The following is a 23,832-nucleotide window of genomic DNA, read 5'->3' on the forward strand; positions in this document are numbered from 1 at the left end:
CATATATGAATGATCAGGGATATAATATACAAATTATTACACATATAAATAAATACAAACACACACACATATATATACATACACACATATATATACATGCATACATATATATATATATATATATATATATATATATATATATATATATATAGTGTTTACTGTATATACAAGCATTTTACTTTCAAGTGTCATTTAATGTGTAGTAGTTTGAATGCGGATTTTTTTATTTGACCTTTATTTTGAAAAGTGTTTCCGTCTACACCCACCTAGCGATCGATTGGCGTCGCCCGCTTCACAGGCTTGGCGTGGCCCGCTCTCAGCCCGCCGCCCTCTGCCTGTGACGGGAATCCATCGTGACAGGATACCAGCAGCACCACCGACTGTAAACATGGCGGCGTGCACAGCCGGATGCCTGTGCTATGTGCCCCCTTACTGAAGCCCGGATCATCGACACACTTCCATGATGGAGACAGAGGAGGAGCAGCATATGACCACGCTGTTATGCATGGGCTTCCCAGACGCGGTGGCCATCCGGAAAGCCCTGCGCCTGGCCAAAAACGACATCAACGAGGCTGTCGCGCTGCTCACCAACGAAAGCCCGGGACTCGGATACGGCTACGAGCCGATGGAAAGCGGCCCTTCCCCGGGCTCCGGCCTCAGCGGAGACGGCGAGAGCAGCGGGCGCACGGGCACCGGAGGGTTTGATCCTCCGCCTGCGTATCACGATGTCGTGGAAAGTGAGGTATGATTATGAAACGCGTGCATTTTTTATATCAACCACCGGGACTGTCAAAAACCGGAGAGAAAGGCGAGCGCACGCCTTTATCGTCTCTGCTTAAACATGCATTACCTGTTGTGCATGCGCTTGCAACACTTGATGAAGATGGCAAGATATTCTCGCTTAATGTTGCGTCCTTACAAATCAATTCAGCACAGGCATTCATTCACATGCCAGCAGAAGTTAAAGGATCTTGGGGGATGGGTGTCGTAGATTGCATTTAAACGCATGACTTGTTAGTTTACTTTGCTTTTATTTGCGTGTTGATAGGGAAGCGTTCAGCCAATGGAGTGTGTTTCCTCCTGATCAATTATTAAACTAATCTCTGTTAAGCAATATCTGGAAACGTGTGGCTGATGATTTTCATGTCAGTGTGTTAAACCATCGAGTGTCATTAGACTGCAGCATGCCGTCTGTTGTATTATCTCTGATATTGAACAGTATTACTGGGTTCAGTTGATCAGGCTTTGAGGAGCTGCTGTTTATTAACGTGCATATGAATTCAGTTTTGTCTGCTACTGTGCTTGGGGTCTGCAATCCCACAGGTCTCAAATTATTATTTGGATTATGATACAAGCATTCTGCGGGTCTTAACGAGATCTTAATTCACATTTCCACAAATCACAAGTTGATTTGAAAGGTCTTGAACTGAAATAGAAATTAATGAAATGATGGTATTAAATGTTGCATGTGCTTATATATATTTTTATAATATAAAATTAAAATGTGTTTATGTCCTGTTTTCTGAAAAAAGTAATTGCGTGAATGTTTAAAACAAGCAAATATTGCCAACGAGGTATGAAAACTTGTATTTCTAATAAATTAAAATTATTATTTTTTCTGAGCCCATTGGCAAATATTTGTTTTAATCATAAACTCTTGTCCGGCTCGATTTCTCATAAAACCAAAAAAAAAAAAATTCATTTGTGCAATTTTGCTTCCCAAGTAAATGTGTTTTGATTTAAGAATCCGTGAAATGAAACAAAATGCTGAGAAAAAGCATTGCTTTTTTTTTGCAGTGTGATCAGAATGTATGTTACAGTAAAAGTCACTTCACAGGCTAGTGGATGACAAAAATTCATTAATTTAGATATTTTTCTTCTAATAAAAATAATTAAAAAGTAATAGAGACATGTTGTAAGTTGTATTTTCAAACTTCAAAGCATTGTTATACAGCGTTTCCTAAATCTTAAAAACTCGTATATTTATTTACCTTTGTATAACCCGCAGAAGCCCTGGGGTAAACAGCATTAGTTATGTGTAAAGCTTGTCTGATATGAGGCCACTGAGTCTGATATAGGCTATTGCCCAACTGTTGCAGTGTTTCTTTCGCTGTTTCCCTCATTAATGTTTTGACCTGTTGGTCAACCGCAGTCCAAACTGAAAACTAAGTGCTGTGATTTTAAGTGACCATGTGGGTCAGTGCAGCTAGTCTTGACTTCAGCCTGTGTGAAAAAGCCCTTTAAATATGTATCAGTGTTACTTCAACCATTGGTTTTAACAGTGCTGAAAAGCAGATTGTTGTAGCTGTTTGGGGAAAGAACATTTTTAAATATACTACTAATCTGATGATATTCCTGCATGTTTGGTTCTGGTGTTTTTCTAACCAAGATTTTCAATCAAGTTGCCGAATATATTTTACACTGAATAAACTGTCCGACTTTCAAGTAGGCCTGGATGATGTGGACCAAAAATCACGTATTTTGTATTCTTAGGTTGAAAGGTGATACACATCATATTGCACAGTATTTTAATTTTCTTTTTTTTTATATTTAAATTTCAATTTGATATCACGATGCACTGCAACCTCAGTTTTTACATTTTACTTCACATAAACGCAATAAACACAAGCAGTCAGATATATGAACTGAACCTGACCTGGTTTCTCAGGTTTGTGGCATTACCCACTGTGAATTTTACTTGTGTGCGACATGATTTACACACAGCGTGTCTTCTCCAGGTCATGCTTACCAGGTTGTTTGTAAAAGCCAAAATGTGCCCAGATGTCGGCTTTTAGGCTACGTCCACACGAAGCCGGAGCTTACCTCAATCAGATCTTGTTTTTGCCTCGTTCTAAAAAAAAAATCCCGTCCACATGGCTGAAAATATCTGCATCCAAACAAACCCAGTGAAACCGACTGAAAACGATCAGTATGTGGCGCTGTCATTTTACCACAGAGCTGCATTAAAAATGAAGAAGAAGACTCGGAGCATGCGCATAAACCTTGCGCGCTGTATACAAACCACTGTTGTTATTGCTCTTATGTGACTTAGTGGTGTCTTACTAGGGTCTACATGTGGGGTGATGACATCATCGTTTCAGAAAATATACACAAAAACGCGATTTCAGATTTATCCACTCTGGGACCTGGTTTAAAAAAATAGCAGTTTCACCTTCCGAAAACGCTGAATCTGTGTGGATGAAATGCCTATCCGTATTCAAAGAAACGCGTCTCCGTATGGACGGGGCCTTACAGTAGTTGGAGCATTTTTATTTACTCTCACTCGCCTCCCCCCGCCATTGTATGCTACCATGACAAATGATGTCAGAAAAGCGTCAATACGTGATAATCGGTTATGGTCTATTACTCAACCGATAACGAATCGTCCTCGTCTGCATTGCCTTCACAATTAATCGAATTTCTAATCACGATTACAATTATGGATGCCACAATTACGTAATCATTGAAAGCGGCAATTAATTGTTCAAAGTAGGGCTGTAACTATCGAATATTTTAGTAATCAAGTATTCTACCAATAATTCTATCGATTACTCGAGTAATCGGATAAAATGTGTTTTTCACTGTCACAAAAACGGGCTGATGACTTCCTTGTTCTATAAAGTCCCTCCTTCAGAAATACATAACAAGTTCTGATTGGGTCAGCGGTTCCTGTGTTGTGATTCGACAGCAGCTGAGCGCATGCTGCCCTCCTGGTAAAGTGATTGGACTAGTTTTGAGAAGCAGTTGTGGGGGTATTCAAAATAAAGATCGAAATAAAGATCATTTAATCATACAATTACTATTGTTTTGCATTAATAAGTGCATTCACTAATAATATTTCATGTTTATTTATTGTTTATTTTTCTTTTGTTTATTGTTTATACAGATTTAAAATTAAATCACTAAGCTTGATTTAAGATGCATACAAAACAGGTGCATAACAGGTGCCAAATCTATTTTTATATACAGAAAAGGTATATATTCCACTCTTAAATGTTCCATTATCTTTCTAGCATATGGAACTGACCAACTTAAGTGATTATGTGTGGTTTAGCAGCAAATTGAAGAAAAGTTTGTGTGTCTTACTTTATACAAACAACAAAATTTGATTTCTTGATGATTTGATATTTTATAATAGTGATTCAAATCAGTTGAGATGGCAAACAATTCACAATAAAAATGAAGTAGGACTTTATATTGAATGTATCTCTGAGGGGGACTGATTATCTTTTAAAAAATGTACAAGGTATTTTCTTTTCATCTTGCCTCTGAGAGATGCATATTAATATATAGTTCATAAGCAGCTCTGCTTCGTTTACAGTGGTAACCCGGGAAACACTGTATCATTGCTGTTTATAAGCGCCACCTGCTTTTATGAAGCTACATTAATAGTTTTTGTGAAGAAAACAAAAAGAATTATTTAATTCAACAATTTCTTCTCTTCGCTGCAAATTCACCAGAGGACCACGACACACGTACTTTGCCAAAATATGAGATGAATTCAATTGATTACATTTTAAAAATGTATTAATGTTAAGATTTTATGAATTCATTTGATTTTCAAAATGTTTTATAATAAATTTGCATTTACATAAAAAGCCAAAATAACACATTTCAACAGTTAACACAGAATCTTTGAAAACAATAAAATATATTTCTTTGGGCACTATTATATATTAATTAAATCACTAAGCTTGATTTAAGATGCATACAAAACAGGTGCATTACAGGTGCCAAATCTATTTTTATATACAGAAAAGGTATATATTCCACTCTTAAATGTACCATTATCTTTCTAGCATATGGAAATGTGTATATATATATTTATACATTTTCTTTTTAATAAAAATATTTTTTTACATTTTTAAAGTTGATTAGACATCATTTTTTATTATTAAAACAAAAAACTAAAATATTTGAACCATTGAAACTGAATCCAAAAAACAAATAATAATAATTTGACAATAAAACAAAATTGGGACACATAAAACTGCTTTCATAGAGCCCTATGTTTGTGATGCAATTATGAAGGTCTTTTTTTTGGACATGCCTGGCTGCTTTGTTTACTCCTGGTCTTGTATGTCACATGTTGCAAGTGCCATGTATCAGGACTATAAATAGAGCTGGCAGGCCTGGTCTGGAGTGTACTGGTACACACACGGGTTCTCTAGTTACCCAGCCGCTCCGCCCAGCACTGCGCAATGCAGTGGGGAACAACAAACAACTCGCTCAAATCACAACTTGCAGGATCACTTGCAGAGGTGCATTAGGAATAGAGAACATCATTCTAGGTATTAGGCCACAAACACATTAACACAGATGTCATAGGTATAGGACCAATTAGTTCACACATAGGGGAGGATTGAACCCTCTGAGGCTGTGTGTTTATCAGGCAGTGGGCCCTACACACACACCTCACCCCGATCGCACCATGGCAACAGGTTTGGAATGTGCCATGTGACCTTACATTGCCCCCAAAGACCAGAGGCCTCCTGACAACACAAACTCTCTCTCGTCTCTTTAAATCATTGCACATGAACATCGTGCCAACCTTAGATTGACTGTGTTTGTTTCGAAACATTCATATTACAAATTGGAAGAAGGACCTAGAAGCCTTCTAAATGGGCTCAGAATGTTTTCACAGAATGTTTGCACAGCAAAATTATTATTATCTCCATCGATGCCAGTAAAACTCGGAAATTCGGAGTAGGACAATACAAGTGTCCAGTTACATACTCACATGTTTATTTCCATAATCAAAGGCACCCTTATGCTAGACAAAATGTGATTCTTGACCTTTATGAACAGTACACAAGTATGCAGGCTTAATAATATAGCATTAAAACTGTTCTGTGTATTATGTATTTCGGCAGAATTAACTGTTTGTTATTTATTTAATGAAGTATGAGTGATCCCTGCTGGTGTTATGGTGCGTCTCTCATCTTTAATTTTGAGACCGCGCTCTTCACCCCATCCTTGATGTGTGTGCTCGTCTATGTGGAAGCTCACAGTTTCTGAAGTGAGGAGGGAATATTTGCTTTATTTATTAGTTTTTTCTGTTTCAGCTATGGCTCTGTATGTCCATGTGTCCATCAGTTTACACTGTAATGATGCTTGCAAAATCGGTCTGTTTTAAAACTAAAATGTGGAAAACAGACGTTTGCTCATGCTGAGAGATAAGCAGATGTATGTGTGTGAGGAAATATCATATATGGTGTTAAGAAAATAAATGACACCGCAGATAAGAAGAATTCCTATTCTCTGTTTTTATTTGAGCTCTATAAGATAAGGCATGTTCGTTACTGTTCCTGTCTGGAACTATTTTTTAGCTTAAGGACAATATTTAACGAAACTTGCATACATTTTAACATACATTTTTGGCTTCGTGTCATGCCTAACAACGTCCTTCAGCTGTGACTTATTCACAATACAGCACGGCTTCTTGTAACTTATTGCTTACATATTACTTGGGATATATTATATTGTTTGTCACTTATATTTTATTTTAACAAAACTATTAAATATAGTCTTTCACAAACCTCTATTAATATTTGTTGCTTAAATTGATTTGTAGAATTTAAAATGATTGCTTTTAGTTATTGTTTTATTTATAATTAAGTTTTTACGTAATGTATTGTGATTTGTTTAGAATAAAAAGAATATAAGTATAGAATTGTAATATTGGGGTATTATTCTATATTAAATGTTTAAAATAATACCTGCTTTATTACCTGCATATCTAAAGTCTTCAGTGTCACATGATCCTTCAGAAATGATCCTTTAAATATACATAATCCTTCATATGATTTTGTGCTCAAGAAACATTTATTATTATTATAGTTAAAATCACTTGTGATGCCTAATATTTTTTGTTATTTGTAATTTTTTCTGAATTCCTCAGTTCAAGAACAGCAACAGCATTTATTGGAAATATAAATATTTTGTTATCTTTTGTGATCTTCTCTTGTGATCTGTTTTTTCTTGATGAACACGTTAATAAAAAAAAAAAAAAACGTTTAAAAAAAGACCCCAAATGAACTCTTCAAACATGGAAACCTTTTTAATGACACCGTGGTATAATCGTAATATGAGGTTGTCTTAGTTGGTTAAATTTCAACCAACACCACTTCCCCTGTCATTTACATGGGTTCTATTTTCACACAGTTCCCTGAGGAGGCTTTTAATTTAGTTTAGCAGCAAAAGTGTTCATATCAACATGTATGAATCAACTGTCAGTAGCGACCTTTTCCTGTCATCATTTTAATTAACATTTACAAATATAGATCAAAAGAGAGTTACGTCATAACATGTACTGTAACTATGTGCAAATGGAACTTATGTGGGTTGTAATTTGCATATTTTCCTACTTAGAACAGACTTGAAATGTTCAGATAAGAGATTTTCCAGATACAGTGGTATTTATATCTTTAGTATACACATTTATGTGATCAGAATATTAAAATGAGCCCCAGCTCGACTTCCGTGGTCTCTATTTCTGTCGCTCTTTTTTCGGAGGTCCTCACAGTGCAGATGGTTGTTTCCTCCAACAGAAAACAGAATTAGTAATTTGTTCCTGTTGCCTCTCTTTTGCTTCCCCAGCGCTTGCCTCTCCTCTCACCCTGCTCAGTGCGTCTTGTTTCTCCTGAACACAGAAACTGTCAGACTCCGTCAACAGAAACGCACAGATCTTTCACAAATCAATCGCTCCTCTAGATCAGTTTAAAGTTTCCGTTGCAGATATTGTAATGAGATCATGTCGATAACTCTAATAACAACTCCGCTGTAAACTCAAACCATAACAATCTTTGACATCTGCCATTGTGACTTATTTCTACCTCATTTCCACTTCAGACAAACGTCCTTCTTTGTCATTTCTCAAACGATATAATGTGAAATAGGACATTTCACCGTAGAATTATTTTTTACTGCTCTTTTAAATATATGTATATACATGTGTGTGTGTGTGTGTGTGTGTGTGTGTTGTGTATGTGTAGCCTTGCATCATACATCGCTATGCTATAGGCGTTGGTCCTTTTTTTTTGCGCCTGAAAGTTTATAGGGGTCATGACATGGATTTTTGTTTTATGTGTCTTGAAGTTTACGTATAATAATTTCCTAACGTTAGTCTGAACCTCTCTCTACAATGCCCTGTTTTTAAGGGGCGTGTCCTTTTCAGTAATTGGCCACTGTTATGATTGACTAACGTCATTGCGTAGGAAACTGTAACGCTCCTCACTGTTGCGTTTTGTCAACATGTGATGCAGCTGCAGTCAGTTCTAATACCACTTCATATTTCAACAATTTTTTTTGTGAACTCTCCCTGACACTGTGCCTCATTTACAAAACAAAATCCTCTTAACAATCCTCAGACACGGTCTGAGTTGCCATTAAAAATAAACTATGCACTTGTTCCTTATGCTGGAATCCTTCGGTCATCTGTACGTGAACTGTTTAAACGCATTAAAGTGAATGTTCTTTCGCTCCATTCAAGCATGTGGACTGTTTCAGAAAGCAAACGCACATCTAATTAATGTATCCAGTGTAGACAAGATAGCGTCAGTGATTGTAATATCTTTTTGCATTTGACGCAACACTCACATTCAGCATGATCAAGTGTCAAGTTGTTAGCAACTGAACGCCAGTGGGTGGTTCCTATACTAAGAAGATGATTATTTATTGATGTCTTGCTTTGGAGGCGGTGTTTATGCAAATGGCTGCGCCCAGGGAACATCACCTTGACCCTTGGATCCTAAACGAGACGTTTTTGAAGCTTGATCAAATAAATATTTGTTTGTAATGAGGAGGATGTCTTAAGCTAGGAAACTTGCAGGATGTTTTAATGGTACAAAGACCTCTTATATGCCAAAAGATTAAGGCAAATTTGATTTCTTATGTCATGACCCCATTTTTGCTAATGTCTTCTTTATCTTTGATGAAGACATTCAGTTTAAGTTAAATGTGGAACATTTATACTAAATGTAGTACCTTTTTACAGCCATCTCTACCTTGTTGTATGATATTACATAACCAGGTAGTCACCATAGTCTAACTTAGATACATCTGTGTAATTGGAAACCATTTTAGATTAGTATTTTATTGGCACATGACTGTGCCTGTGATTGGTGTAGTTTTGCTACAGATGAGAGAGAGTATGATTACTGAACTGAAATGTACATTGGACAATCTATACTGACCAAATATTAATGCAGAGAAATGCAAAAAGTTAATTTAGCACAGATTTGAGATGATTGAGGCATTACTTGTTAAACAGTCTAGTTGTGAAGAGGCTATTCTTGAAATATGCAACTAATCTACAACAACTGCCTGTGGAAAGCAAGAGTGGCATTAAAATTTGTCTTTATGACCAAGATATGCCATGGTGCTTGGTCAGATGATTTAAGTTCCTGCGTGACTGTCCTTTTGACATCATTCACAGCACACAAATGAAGCCAAGTCAAAGTGTAAAACTCCTCAGAATCAATGAAACCTCTCTGTCGCAGTTGCTCCTCTCAGTTTGAGCTCAGCTTAGTGTTAAACCTGCTTCATAATGGCTCTTTAATAAGTAAATAGTAACAGCTGAAGTTCAGTCAGTTCAAAAGAAGCTTAATTTAACCCTTAAACGCAGACCCTGTCCACAAGGAGGAATTCACTACAAATCCCTGATTTAAAAATGGATCCCAATTTTCCCTTTCTGACATTGAAAAACACTGATTTCTGGACTTTGGGAATGGCATAGACATCTGACATTCCCCTATGGAACAGAAAGAGTGAAGGTGACTTTCACTCTGTGTTGTTGTGCTGTCTTTCCAGACCTGATTGCATATTCACTTATTCCTCTCACTCAAGGGCAAACATATGCCTTGTATACTAATATTCCCCTGGAAGAAGTGTTTCCTGTTTGCCGAGTCCTCAGTTGCGCAGTAATCTGCTGCAGTGTGTACACTGATAATCACAACCATTCACAACCATTGAAATATCTGGCCTTTTAAAGTTGCTATATGATTTCAGCAAAGCTTAACATAAATAGCCTCAGAAGTCAGCTGCCAAGCTTATTTCATTTTGCACTCTACTCAACAACAACAAATCTGTGCTGCTAGGATCTGCGCTAGTTGACTGGGTAACCACACTCCAGATTGCAGCATTAATTATGAATGTGAAACAGATGACGTAGGTAATACATTAAATTCGGCTTAAAATGAGATATGTGGAAGTCACACAAGACGTTTAAGGACATTTGTTAGTTTTGAAATGAAGAATAAAAAGTCCGACATACATTAGTCAGGCTAATTATTCAGATGTTTGTCTTGAAGCTCTCCTTTAATATTTTTGAATGAATTTTAAGTAGGTATTGCATTAAATTAGATTTCTAGTAGGTATTATATAAAATAAATTAAGTTTCAACAATGTTGTGTTTATTTGCAATTTTTTCTATAATTGTTGTGGTGGGTTTAAGTAAGTTGTGTTATGAAGGCCTTTCTTTGGAGTTATTGACCAATGTTTATCCTGTTTCTTAGATGTTGGTTCTCTTCAAACATTCGTTCGGTATCTCATTATGGGAATAGCCTTGAGCATGATCAATTCTGGAAGTGCCAATTTCACAACAACTGTCCGTTGACAGACCAATCACGACAGTAATGCAGGAGTCCCACCTCCCTCATTATTTCGCTTCTAGTGGTCCCTACTTCATTCTCATTTTCTTCTAGTGAAGATCCTTATTGGAAGCTATCCTCAGCAGATCCTATTATTATGGGTAACTAGATCCTAATATTAGCCACTTAACCGTTCACGGACAAGCCTTACTTTTAGGTACGTCGCTGAACGTGGCTGCTTTTTGTTTTGCTTCCTTCAGAAATGAATGAAGTTGCTCCGTAGGCCTAGTGCAGCTGGGCAGAGATAATGGGCAAGATTTCTCCTGAACATCCTCCCCTCTTTGACTCGGACCCTTCGGCGGGGGACAAAGAGGAGGAGGAGGAAGATGATCGAGGAGGATTTGGAGGAAGACGAAGACGATGCTATCCTCCTGATGATGAAATTATGACAAAATGTATGCTGCGTCTTCGTTAACTAGACAAGACTGGACTTCAATGTTATTTGAGGACTACCGGACATTCAAAATGCATCCTATAGGCTATTTTCTTTCAAAATGTGCGTCCCTGTCATTGGATTGTGATTGGATAAGGGCCATTTGCATATCTAGTCTCATCATAGCAGCCGCAGTAGATGGATAGACTAATAAAATGTGAACTAGCGATCTGAAACAATGGCCTTAGCACCTGATGAGGTAGGGATAAGGTAACCAGATGTCCCATTTTTCCCGGGAGTCACAATTTGTTGTCGATTAACTTAAAGTTAGTGAAGGTGGGTTAGGCGAAATCATACTGATAGAAGTGCTCTCTCTCATTCTCTCTCTCTCTCTCTCTCTCTCTCTCTTTCTCTCTCTCGTGCATGCTCCACTTCCTCAGTTCTCATATACAGCGCGCGATCAGTTCTCAGCGCTCAAATACACACACGACAGTCAAAATGTTTATCGTATAGAGTAGTGGTTTTCAACCTGTGGGCCGCCAATTACTATTAAAATAAATAATATTGTTAATATATGTAAAAATGTCTAAGTAATTACATAATAACATCATTTGATATATATAATTAAATAATAAAAACTAAATATTAAACTGTAACTATGCTTCGACTTTTCGAGGTCGCTGATTGGTTTAAGAATAAACCAACAATTTATATTTTTGCTGCATATGCCGGCAGCCATATCACCCTGGAGCCCAAGACCGGTTTCCCACTGAAGCTAAGCAGGGCTGAGCCTGGTCAGTACCTGGATGGGAGACCTCTGAGAAAACTAGGTTGCTGCTGGAAGAGGTGCTAGTGAGGCCAGCAGGGGGTGCTCACCCAGTGGTCTGTGTGGGTCCTAGCGCCCCAGTGTAGTGATGGGGACACTATACTGTCAACAAGCACCGTCCTTCAGATGAGACGTTAAACCGAGGTCCTGACTCTCTGTGGTCATTAAAAATCCCAGGATGTCTTTCGTAAAGAGTAGAGGTGTGACCTCGGCATCCTGGCTAAATTCGCCCATTGGCCTCTGACCATCATGGCCTCCTAACAATCCCCATATCTGCTGATTGGCTTCATCACTCTGTCTGTTCTCCACCAGTAAGCTGGTGTGTGGTGGGCGTTCTGGCGCACTATGGCTGCCGTCGCATCATCCAGGTGGATGCTGCACACTGGTGGTGGATGAGGAGATACCCCTTGACTATCTAAGCGCTTTGAGTGTCTAGAAAAGCGCTATATAAATGTAAAGAATTATTATTATTATAATTATTATTATTATATGCTACAGAAAACAAATTCAAACATGTATAAATGGCTGTCAACAGGCTCGACATAAATGGCTGTCAACGTGTTCCCTCCTGACTGCTTGCTCCTCTGACTGTCTACCCGCTAGCACGTCTGGTTTTGTGACTGAGCAAAGGAAATCTTAGTGTGAACAGAGAGATTCACACTCGTGCATTATTTTAATGTGCTTTTGCGTTACAATAACGCGCTCTCGCTGCTGCTTCTGCACCGCTTACACATACTGTAAACACACTGCAAACGGAGTACGTGTGAACCTGTATAATGTTTAACAAATATATTTCAACACCTGAGGCACTGCTACAATTTATGAGCTCTATGAACAATGCATGGCAAAACAGAAAAAAATTTATTTATTTATATTTTTATAAAAATCTAAAATCTAGAAAGTTTGTTACACCTTTACTATAGTGATTATTTTGACTTATGTCTGTTCTAGAGATGTTACAACTTTTTGATAAATCTTTAATTGGTTTTCTTTTGGAATAATATGTAATATGTAATATGTTTCAAATTGATCCTGAATGCATTTATGACTGTAAAGCATATATATGTGTGTGTCAAAATTGTGATTGAAATCGAAATCGCAAAATTGATCAAAGAAATCGCGATAGATTTTTCATATCGCACAGCCCTAGTTCATTCAATAAATACAGTTAACAATCTAGCTTCTGAGTACTAAGTTATTAACCCAACAATAGCTGGGTCAGTTCATTTTTTTGCAGTGGGGCGCGCAAACATATGTGTTTGGTTGTGTGGGTCGCGAGTTGAAAAAGGTTGGGAACCACTGGTGTGGAGTATCTCACGTAAATACAGTAGGTTATGGATTTAGTGAACTTGAACAGATGGCTGAAAACTAAACGTGTGTCAGTATTTCATGCATGTGTTCCAGCATTCCAAATTAAATACCTATCTGTCATTAATGTTACCCAACAAAAGATTATATATATATATAATATATTTTTATTAGTTGCTCCTTTTTCACTTCTGTTAAAGGGATAGTTCACCCAAAAATGAAAATTGTCATAATTATTGACAATTTTGACAAATTTTTTAAAGATTTTCCAAATTCAGTCCTTGATTCAAATTTCTCATAAGCTTAATTGATTTTGTTTGAAGAGAGTAGAATTAATCATTATTTTAATTTGAAAACTACATATAAAATAGCTACCAAAATAAATTTTGGTAACTACAGTTTGGCTAAAACTACTGACTAAAAGTATGGACTAAAAGTTGTCAAAAATGCAATGACTTTTCGTCGACTAAATCTATGAAAAACTCAAATGACTAAAATGTGACCAAGACTATTAAGCATTTTCGTCTCAAGACTAAGACTAAATCAAAAAAGCCTGCCAAAATTAACACTGGTGACAGAGTTGCAGCGCTTCTGGAACCAACCCCTCTCACATAGGGTTCCTGTTAAAGGTTTCTCTAGGCTAGATTGGGGATGGTCCAACCCAAACCCAAATCTAAAATTGAATTGTTGGTGGCACCTTAGTCTCTCAAAGCCAGACCTTCAGACTGATGGCTGAAGGTCTGGAATTCATTTTAGCTTTCATTGATTCAAGGTATGTTCACTTGACCAACATGTCAAACAACCAATCACAGTTTGTTTCGTTCAGCGTTATGTTTCAGGGTGAGGAGATGTTGCCACAATAACAGACCGGTGTGTAAAACTCTGAGACGTATTTTATAGATTCTATGCCACAGACTTTAAATATTTAACATTCTTTTGAAAATCCAGCGTTTAGATGATTCTTATAAGCGCTTGTAGTCACAGTTGTAAACAAACTTCTTTTGTCAGGGGGTTTGGCGCCATTATATCTTTGTTTCCAGGTGGAAAGTTAAAGAACATGACACGCATGTCTCCCGGAAATCCTGTAGAATTCATGATCTGATGAAGAATTTTGACCCTCCTGAAGTGTTTCCACTTTTGTTTCCCATATGCGTGTTTTTTACACTATATTTTTGCTCATAAATAATGAATGCAGCCTTGCTGAACTTAGAGACCCTGGTCCTGATGGAACTGCTTTGAAAGCCTGTACCGAATGAAAAAATAAGAGTAATTGCAAATGTTCATGTTGTGACGCATATATCTTTTTCTGTTTCTTATAGAGGACTAATGATGAGAACGGGAACTGTTCTGGGAACAGTATAGAGTTTCCCACCACTAATCTGTATGAGCTGGAGAGCAGAGTGTTCACTGATCACTGGTCCATCCCATACAAGAGAGAGGAATCACTCGGCAAGTGCCTCGTCGCCTCCACCTGCCTGGCCAGACTGGGTGAGTTCTGATGGTTTTTTATGTACATCATTTAATGTGTGTAGTCTAGAAGGAAACGTCACATCTGAAATGGATTTTCTTCCCTGTAGGCCTGGCTGATGCAGATGAGAACTGTAAGAGGTTCATTGACCGCTGCATGCCTGAAGCCTTCAAAAAGGTTTGTGTGTGTGTGTGTGTGTGTGTGTTTGAATAAGCAGGCATGTAAACGCATGCACGCTATCAGGTGTTTGTAATAAATTGTTAGAAACGGCTAGATGTGTTATGTTTAATAACTTGGGTGTTAAATGGTGTTGTAGTTGCTGATGTCCAGTGCGGTGCACAAGTGGGGAACAGAGATTCATGAGGGTATCTACAACATGCTGATGCTGCTGGTGGATCTGGTCGCAGAGAGAGTCAAACAGGATCCGATACCCATTGGCCTTATGGGAGTTCTCACTATGGTACGCATGCCCTTTTGCTATTACATTAGTAATTGTGGTTGGCTACTACAAAACGCCAGACTAAAAATGGATGATAAAACAACAACAACAAAATTATATATATTTTTTTATAATATTGCCCTTCTATCTAGGTCTACATAATATTAACATTTAAATTTTTTTTTTTACCAGAAATTAACATTTTTAGCAAATTAACATTTTAAGCAAACAGCTATTGTGGCCACGTAAAGTTATAAACTTTAATATGAGAAGTAAAAACACCGAGACAACATGAAGTTAAAAAAATTATAGATGTTGTAAAAAAAAAAAAAAGAAAAAGTATCTAAGATGATTGTAGATAAATTAATTTAGTACAAATAAATGTCACAAAATTTTCACCAAATAACTATATTTAATGATTTTTTTTTTTCAGTGAAATGTTTCATTCAATTTATATAAAACAAGTAAATTTTTTCATAAAATAATAAATGCATAAATGACATTAATATTTAATACAATACATACATAATACATAAATGTTGTATAATATTTACCTGTGTGTGTGTGTGTGTGTGTGTGTGTATGTATATATATATATATATATATATATATATATGTATATATATATGTATATATATATATATATATGTATATATATATATATATATATATATATATATATATATATATATATATATATATATATACTTTATTGATACAATTTAAAAAACACATTTAAAGTTCACCTAGTTCACCTACAAATTCTGTCATCATTTACTCACCCTTAAGTTGTTCCAAACCTGTATGAGTTTCATTCTTCTGAATACTGTTAACAAAAAAAAGATATTTTGAAAAGTGTCGGGAAACAAACAGTTGCCGGTAGGCATTGACTTCCATAGTATGGAGGGGAAAACATACTATAAAAGTCAACAGGGACCAACAACTATTAGGTTGCAAAACATTCTATGAAATATGTTCTTTTGTGTTTAACAGAAGACAGAAACTATACAGGAACTATTTGGAACAGCATGGCTGAACTATCAACCTTTCGAGAGTTGTGCAATTTTACATCACCAACATATTCATTGCAAATATATTGCGAATATGGACTATATCAGGCCATCTTGGGCTAAACCTGTTTCCCTGTACTTTTTGATTGACAGGCTTTTAACCCTGATAACGAGTATCACTTTAAGAATCGTATGAAGGCCTGTCAGAGGAACTGGGCAGAAGTGTTTGGAGAGGACAACATGTTCGCTGTTTCTCCCAGCTCCAACTACCAGAAGGTACTGCAAATACACGTGTGTGGGTGCGACAGTTGACTTGACAGTCCTCACTCTCAGAAAAACTGGTTTTGTAGATTCCAGCACTCTTGTTTTCAGTAAAATAGTAGTACAGCGTTACCACCCGCTTTGTATGTAATGATGACAATATTGTGTTTTTTGAACCTTAAACCATGTTAACACATTGCATTAAATCAAATAATGTAATAATTGTAAATAATTTTTAGAATCGTCATGTGACCCCTTTAACTGCACAGAAATAAGGACTCATTCATGTTCAAATTCAAAGAAACAAGTTGCATAAAATAAAAAAATTCTACGTTGCATGAAATTTATGTTCTGTGTTCTGATTGGACCAGGAACCTCACGGCTGGTTGGTGGACCTAGTGAATCGGGTAAGAACTTAAGTAACACACACTGATAGAAGGAATTGTGTTTTATTGTATTCTTTTATTAGATAAATATATGTGGTGTTCGATGACTCTGAATATGTCTCTGGATTATATCTGCAGTTTGGAGAGATGGGCGGCTTCACAGCAATTCAGTGCAAGCTCCACCAGGAAGAGATAGAGATTGGGGTAAGAATGTGGACGTCTTTGAATGTTACTGATGTACTGTAGAATTGTTATTTTTATTTATGGCATATGTTCATGGCCAATAAAATGGGAGAGTTACTGTTGATATTATTATAATAATTCTAATTGTTGGCTTATCTGTGTCAGGCCAAATTTTGGTGCATCCCTTGTGGAGTGACTTGATTTTACAATTTGCAATGAATGCGACAGAATTATATTCAGTTCAGAATCAAGTGGCATTATTGACTGAGCTAAAACGTTGTTTCCCGTAATTGTGATTTCTGTGTAAACACAGATGCGGCTTGTTTATTGCAGATGTAAATCTAAGCTCTGCCAATGTTCTGTTATTTTCTCAAATGATTTCTTAACAAACTAATGGATTGGACTAAAACGTAATTGTAAAGAAAAAGGAAACTTTGAGGGGTAGAAAAGGTTTTCAAATGTAAAAAAAAATACAATAAAAATGCAAAATAATAACCTTTTACCACACCTTAGGTGCAAAAGAGATGTTGGTTGGTTGCACACTCGTTGCAGGCTACAAGATACGAGCAGGACAGGCTATCTTTGGGTTGAGAGACCTGTAAGCACAGTAATGGAATTGCAGTGAAATTAATGGATAATTCATGGATAATCCATCAGAGCGAGAGAGTAAAGTAGTGGTGTCTGGATGAAGAGAGGAAGTGTGTGTGAGATGCTGAGAGCGAGTTGAACGAGGGCAGATTCTATTATAGCATGTGTGCTAAAGAGCATCCTACTCACAGCAGACAGTGAGAAAGAGACGAGAGCAGGGGGATGAGAGAGAACATGAGATTCATATGGCTGGAAAAACAAAAGAGCATTCAGGTCTGTTATTCAGATATGCACTAACAGAATTGCTTTTAAACGCTATTTATCATCAAGCCCTTTGATGCAATGTGGTTGTCTGAAAAAACATAAAAAATTTAATTAGTGGGATAAAAGCAAAAAAACCTACCATAGCTCTCAAACACCAGCTACTGTTTTATTGCGTCAGACGGATGGATAGATAAACACAGAAGGTAGAGAAAGATGGGATGATCAATAAGTTGTCAAACAACCGAAGTTGATTGTGAGTCAGTCAATTAATTAGATAAACAAATTGATCTAGATTAATCTAGGTATTTTTTCATCTAGATAATCTCGTAAAAATCCTTTAATTTATTTTATTTTTATTTTTTTAAATAGAAATTAGTTAATGCTAATTAAAAACAAATTATTATTATTTTTCTTTATTATTTTTTTTTTTTGTCAAACATTTGTCTGTCGTCATGTTTTTGTTTGGTTTTGTGGTTGGTTTTTGTTTTGGCGAGTTTTTAGTTTTTTTTTTTTTGTTTGATTTGCTTAGATTTTTTTTTTTTTTTGGTTTTGTTTTTGGTGTTTTTAATTTTTTTTAGTTTGTTGTTGTTTGTTTGTTTGTTTATTTTGCCTAGACTTTTTTGTTTGTTTGTTTGTTTAAAGTTGTTTACCATCAGTGTGGTTTAAGAAAACCAAAAAACATTTTTTTTTATCTCTAACTCAAAAGTGTCAAAAAAAAACACGAAAACGAAAAGACAGATTCTTCGAATGTTTGACGGCTTCATTATTTTTAGCAGATGAGGTGTCCGCTCCTTCTTTACGAGTGTGTAAATGCTCCCCCTTGTCTTGGAGCTGTGAAGCTGCCTTGTTTTCGGTTCTGCCCACTTGTCTTTTGAAGGTGGGCATTAGTATGATCTGGGTGCCAGGGCTGAGAGACAGAGCTGGCGACAGGGAAAAGATGCTTTGATTTAGGATTTGCATATTAATGGCCTTAACACAGGAACAGGAAGTTGGAGGCGAGCGTAGGGGGAGGAATTCTTTTCAGGGACACATACAACCTGCTGTGGCCACTTAAAGGAAACTCTGCTGGTTCATCGCCAGCTATGTTTCAATCTCAAACATAAAGGGATTCCCTGCTACAGTAACAATTTAATTTGTAGTGAGTCAATTAAAGCGAGAAAACAAGAGATGGATGCTGTCTCCTCTGCTCCACTGACTGGACTAATTCATTCACTCTCTCCAGTGGATGAGAAGTCATTTGATGCTGAACAGAGGAGTGATTCATCAGTGCTGGCGTATATCTCTAAAGAGATGTATGCCAGTTGAGAGATGTTGTGTAAATGTTGTATAAAAATCCCTGATTTTGTTTTTCACTCTTTAATCGGGTATCTCTGTGGCGCCATTAAAGGAACCGTTTCCCTTAAAATGAAAAATCTGTCATCATTTGCTCATGTTCTGAGCCTTATGTCTCTCCAAACCTGTATGCTGAATATTTAAAGAATTTTCTCATGGCTCTCTTCCATACAATGGCAGTTGACCCACTCCCGGAAGTTAGTCATACAGGTTTGAAGCCACATGATGGTGAGTAATGATGACAGAATGTTAATTTTCGGTTCAGTTTTACCGGTTTTAAATCCATTCAGCTGATCTCCAGGTTTGGCGGTAGCACTTTTAACTTATATTAGCAAAGATCATTGAATCTGAATCAGACCGTTAGCATCTCGCTCAAAACTGACCAAAGAGTTTATATGTTTTTCTATGTAAAACTTGACTTTTCTGTAGTTACATCGTGTACTAGGCAAGGCAAGTTTATTTTCACACATTTCGTACACAATGGTAATTCAAAGTGCTTTACGCCAAAGAAAGTAAAATAATCATGAAGAAAAATAACAAAAAATAAAACAAGCAATTTAAAAACTTTTAAAATGATTAAAACGTTTACTTAAAATCAATTTAAAAACAGTTAGAAATTGATTTTATATTAAAAAAAAAACAGTGAAAATATAGTGCAATCAGTTCGGACATAGCACAGTGCACAGTACTAAGACCGACAGAAAATGAAAAGTTGCGATTTTCTTGGCTGATATGGCTAGGAACTATACTCTCATTCTGGCGTAATAATCAAGGAACTTTGCTGCCATACCATGGCTGCAGCAGGCGCAATAATATTACGCAGTGCCTGAAAATAGGCTACCGTTGGAAGCTAGCCGGGAACTATTTTCAGGAGATCAGCTGAATGGATTTAAAAATGGTGAAACTCAGCTGTTTAACTCTAGGGGAGTTGGAAAATTAGCCATTTTCAAAAATAGTGGAGTGTTCCTTTAAGAGTTTGCTTACTCTTTGTTGATGTTTCATGTATCCAGCTTAGAGAAACATTTTGTTTTTAGCTGGGAAAAATGTTATATATTTGTTTTTGTGTGTATATGTGTGTTTCCTCAGTGTATATCAGCTCTGGTTCAGCCGCTCGGTGTATGTGCAGAATACCTCAACTCAAGCCTGGTGCAGGTGAGTGTTTCCGCGGTCCTTCTGTTCACCTTTTGTTTACCCTGGATGGAATACTTGATTCTGATTGGTTGGAAGTTATGTAGTCTAGTCGCTAATTATGTTGACAAGTTTATCATTTTGTATTAATTTTTGTCTAGATGAACTAGTCAAATTTATATAAGCTTAAAAAAAAAATTATATATATATATATATATATATATATATATACGACCAGCTGACATTTAATTTAATGCTTTCCTGTTACATGTAGTTGAACCTTAGATATTTGGTTTATATAATCAGATTTAAAAGGTAAATGACATAGCTTTGATATGTGATATTGACTCATAAAAAAATGCATTTGAATCAATGTGTTTTTGAACAATAGTCACTAGAGAAATTTCAAGGGCATTCTGCAATGTGAGCTTCAGCTTGAACTGGTTGGTTTTGTTGTATTTTGTAGCCCATGCTGGACCCAGTCATCCATAAGATGATAACATATGTGCAGAACCTGGAGGAGAAAGACCTGAAAGACAAGGTAAGGCACCTGCATGCATTCCGTCTTTCATTTTCGTGAGGTAGTGTTAAAGTTTCATAACTTTAGAGCTGAATTTTGTATTTAGTGTAAATGTTGACATTTTTAATGGAAATATAAATACACATTAAAATATAATGTGGGGAAGTCGTGGCCTAATGGTTAGAGGGTTGGACTCCCAATCGAAGGGTTGTGAGTTCTAGTCTCGGGCCGGCAGGAATTGTGGGTGGGGGGAGTGCATGAACAGCTCTCTCTCCACCTTCAATACCATGACTTAGGTGCCCTTGAGCAAGGCATCGAACCCCCAACTGCTCCCCGGGCGCCGCAGCATAAATGGCTGCCCACTGCTCCGGGTGTGTGCTCACAGTGTGTGTTTGTGTGTGTGTTCACTGCTCTGTGTGTGTGCATTTCGGATGGGTTAAATGCAGAGCACAAATTCTGAGTATGGGTCACCATACTTGGCTGAATGTCACTTCACTTTCACTTTCAATATAAAGTTTTAATATAAAATAGCAAACCTGTTTTATAAGATTTTTTTCGCACACAAACCATTTTGTACCCTCATAAAAAAAAAAGTGTTTTTCAGAGAGAAACAAAAAATTACATAATCCTCAGAGTGAAAATGAATTACAAAATGTAGGGTTGTTAATGTGCATTGATTATGCATTTTTCATCTGGATTGAGTACCATGTTTTAAATGATTAAAATGTGATTCTGTTTTAAATTTTGGTAATGTTTGAGAGACTTTAACTCACTCTTGATGTTTTTATGTATGTCTCTTTCTCTCTAAAGCGTTTGGTGAGTATTCCAGAGCTCTTGTCGGCCATAAAGCTTCTGTGCATGCGTTTCCAGCGGGAGCTGGTGAACGTGGTGGATGACCTTCGGCTGGACATCCTTCTTCGAATGCTCAAGACGCCCCACTTCAGTGCCAAGATGAACTCCCTCAAAGAGGTTCAAATTCTTTTCCACATGTTAGTGCTCTGGAGCTTAAAGTTCACGCCTGAGTTCTTCCCTCATGTTGATGGCTTTGTGCTCTGATAGGTCACGAAACTCATTGAGGAAAGCACAGTTTCCAAGACTGTGAAGAATGCCATTGACACAGACCGACTCCTGGACTGGCTTGTAGAAAACTCAGTACTGTCAATAGCTTTGGAAGGTAAGACAGGCTCTGATTCAGTTTAACGTATAAACATTCAATTTAATATCAAACTCATATTAGACCTGTTAGAACATCTGCTTTCATATAGGTTTACCAACCATACGTGGGAAATAATACAAAACACTGAATTTTTTGCTGTTTTTGATCATGAAAATAAATGTACTTCTGCACCCTAACTCAAGCTACTAATATATGGCGTTATTTCCCTGTCAAATGTCGAGAGCGCATTTGTAGCGCGAAAGTACATTAAATATAAGCACGAATCTCTCTCCTCGAGCGTGGAATATAATGTGCGGAGCGCGAATCTCTCTCCTCGCGCATGGGAACTGGGTGCGCTCTCTGAGATACACGTTGCTCTTGTAAGAATTTTCTCTGGGCTGGTTTAGAGAGTATGCCTGCACTTAAAATGTGTTCAGTGCAATCGCAAATCTCTCCTCTTCGTTTAAAGTAAGTGTGTATGTGCTTAGATGTCCCGTGCGTTCACGCATGGCCAAGTAATCTTCTCTTCGATTTCTTTCTCTTTGCTCTTGGCACAAACGCTGTCAAAACGGCAACAACCAATCAGAAATGGGCTTCAACGACTGACCAATGAAAACGCGACATCGTACATGGAATCTTATTGGTTGATATTGAACCGCACATGGAACACATGGAATAAGTTCACTGAAGTTCAATCAAGACGATACATTTGACATATTTAAAATCAAAACAAATAAAACTGGTTACCTGAGATCGTCGATTCAGCAGATCCATCTCGGCTCACCTTGATTGAACTTGAGTGAACTTATTCCACGTGTTCCATGTGCGGTACTTTCGCGCTACAAAAATGCGCTCTCGACATTTGACACGGAAATAACGCTATACTAATACTGTTAAATCAAGCTACTGTCAAATGTGCTTTTTTCTAAGAGACCAAAAAAGTTATATTATTATTATTGCTGCCTGCAATGTTAGAACATGCTGAAGCTTAGAAATCTGCTTTTCTATTGAGATATTTTTGTTTAAAAATATGTCTGAAAAAATGTCAAAGAATTCAAAAGCATGAAGTGTTTGTCACGTTCTTACTGTAAAAAGTAATTTAAAGGCTCAATTAACAGTCTGGTTCCTTCAAATTTCTCTTAGGAACAATATCTGCCTTTAAACTTGAAATAAGTAATTTATTATTATCAATATTGACTGATATGATTTTTTTATCATGATAATAATAAATTATCACTCAGCCCTAGCCCTATAATTTAGCATTCAAAACTGTGCACTTGAGCGTTTATAGCAGCAGTCGACAAAACAACAAGAACAACGCATGCTTAGAATCAATGTTAATTATATGAACAAATATTGTTTGTCGCAACTTTCATCCACAAAAGTTTTTCACAGACGAAAAACAGATGATGACTAAATAAAAGCCAGTTTAAATGACAAAAACTATGACAAATCTAACAATATTTTTGGATTGGAAACCAAAGGCAGTACATAAGTGTCTTGTGGTTGGACGCTCACACTTTCACATTGAGCAAATCATCTGTGTTATTATTAAAGTGTTCAGATGGCAGAATCTCAAACTGTTGCTTTGTGCTTGAAGCCTTTTCACCTCACCCACTCATTTGTGTCATCTCTTTATTCAGTTGTCTTTATTCGACACCGCCTCATTCTCTTCTCTCTTTGTTCTGTTTGCATTTCTCTTGACACTTTCTCTTTTCCCTCCTTCACTTTCTCTTTTTCTCCTCTCTTTTACTTTTAAGCCTTAGTTTGGTTTACTTTCTCTTTGCACTCTTCCTTTCGCTTTCTTTGTGTTTTACTTTTAGTTTTCATTTTGTCTTTTTTTGCTAGCTTTGCCTTTCAATCTCAAGAGCTCTCTCGCTCTTATTTTTCTTAGTGGACTTTGTTCTGTTTTGTGCAATGAAAGAAACCATGTTCGATGTA

At 36.8% G+C, this 23,832-nt stretch overlaps 1 protein-coding gene across 2 annotated transcripts in view; it reads left to right on the forward strand.

The window, feature by feature from the left end:
- The first annotated feature begins 296 nt into the window (after positions 1-296).
- Positions 297-23,832, forward strand: part of LOC113121081 (ubiquitin carboxyl-terminal hydrolase 24-like) — a 62,945-nt gene continuing 39,409 nt past the window's right edge. Inside the window, exons 1-11 of one of the 2 annotated variants that reach the window (XM_026291313.1) lie at positions 297-742; positions 14,476-14,644; positions 14,734-14,801; positions 14,941-15,084; positions 16,227-16,349; positions 16,706-16,741; positions 16,859-16,924; positions 20,174-20,239; positions 20,682-20,756; positions 21,546-21,704; positions 21,795-21,909. In XM_026291313.1, the coding sequence (XP_026147098.1) occupies positions 461-742; positions 14,476-14,644; positions 14,734-14,801; positions 14,941-15,084; positions 16,227-16,349; positions 16,706-16,741; positions 16,859-16,924; positions 20,174-20,239; positions 20,682-20,756; positions 21,546-21,704; positions 21,795-21,909 (1,303 nt within the window). In that variant the 5' untranslated portion in view covers positions 297-460. The remainder of the gene's footprint in view (positions 743-14,475; positions 14,645-14,733; positions 14,802-14,940; positions 15,085-16,226; positions 16,350-16,705; positions 16,742-16,858; positions 16,925-20,173; positions 20,240-20,681; positions 20,757-21,545; positions 21,705-21,794; positions 21,910-23,832) is intronic. The other variant, XM_026291314.1, reaches the window with a different exon arrangement.

This window comes from Carassius auratus, chromosome 20, assembly GCF_003368295.1.
Source record: "Carassius auratus strain Wakin chromosome 20, ASM336829v1, whole genome shotgun sequence".
NCBI lineage: Eukaryota > Metazoa > Chordata > Actinopteri > Cypriniformes > Cyprinidae > Carassius > Carassius auratus.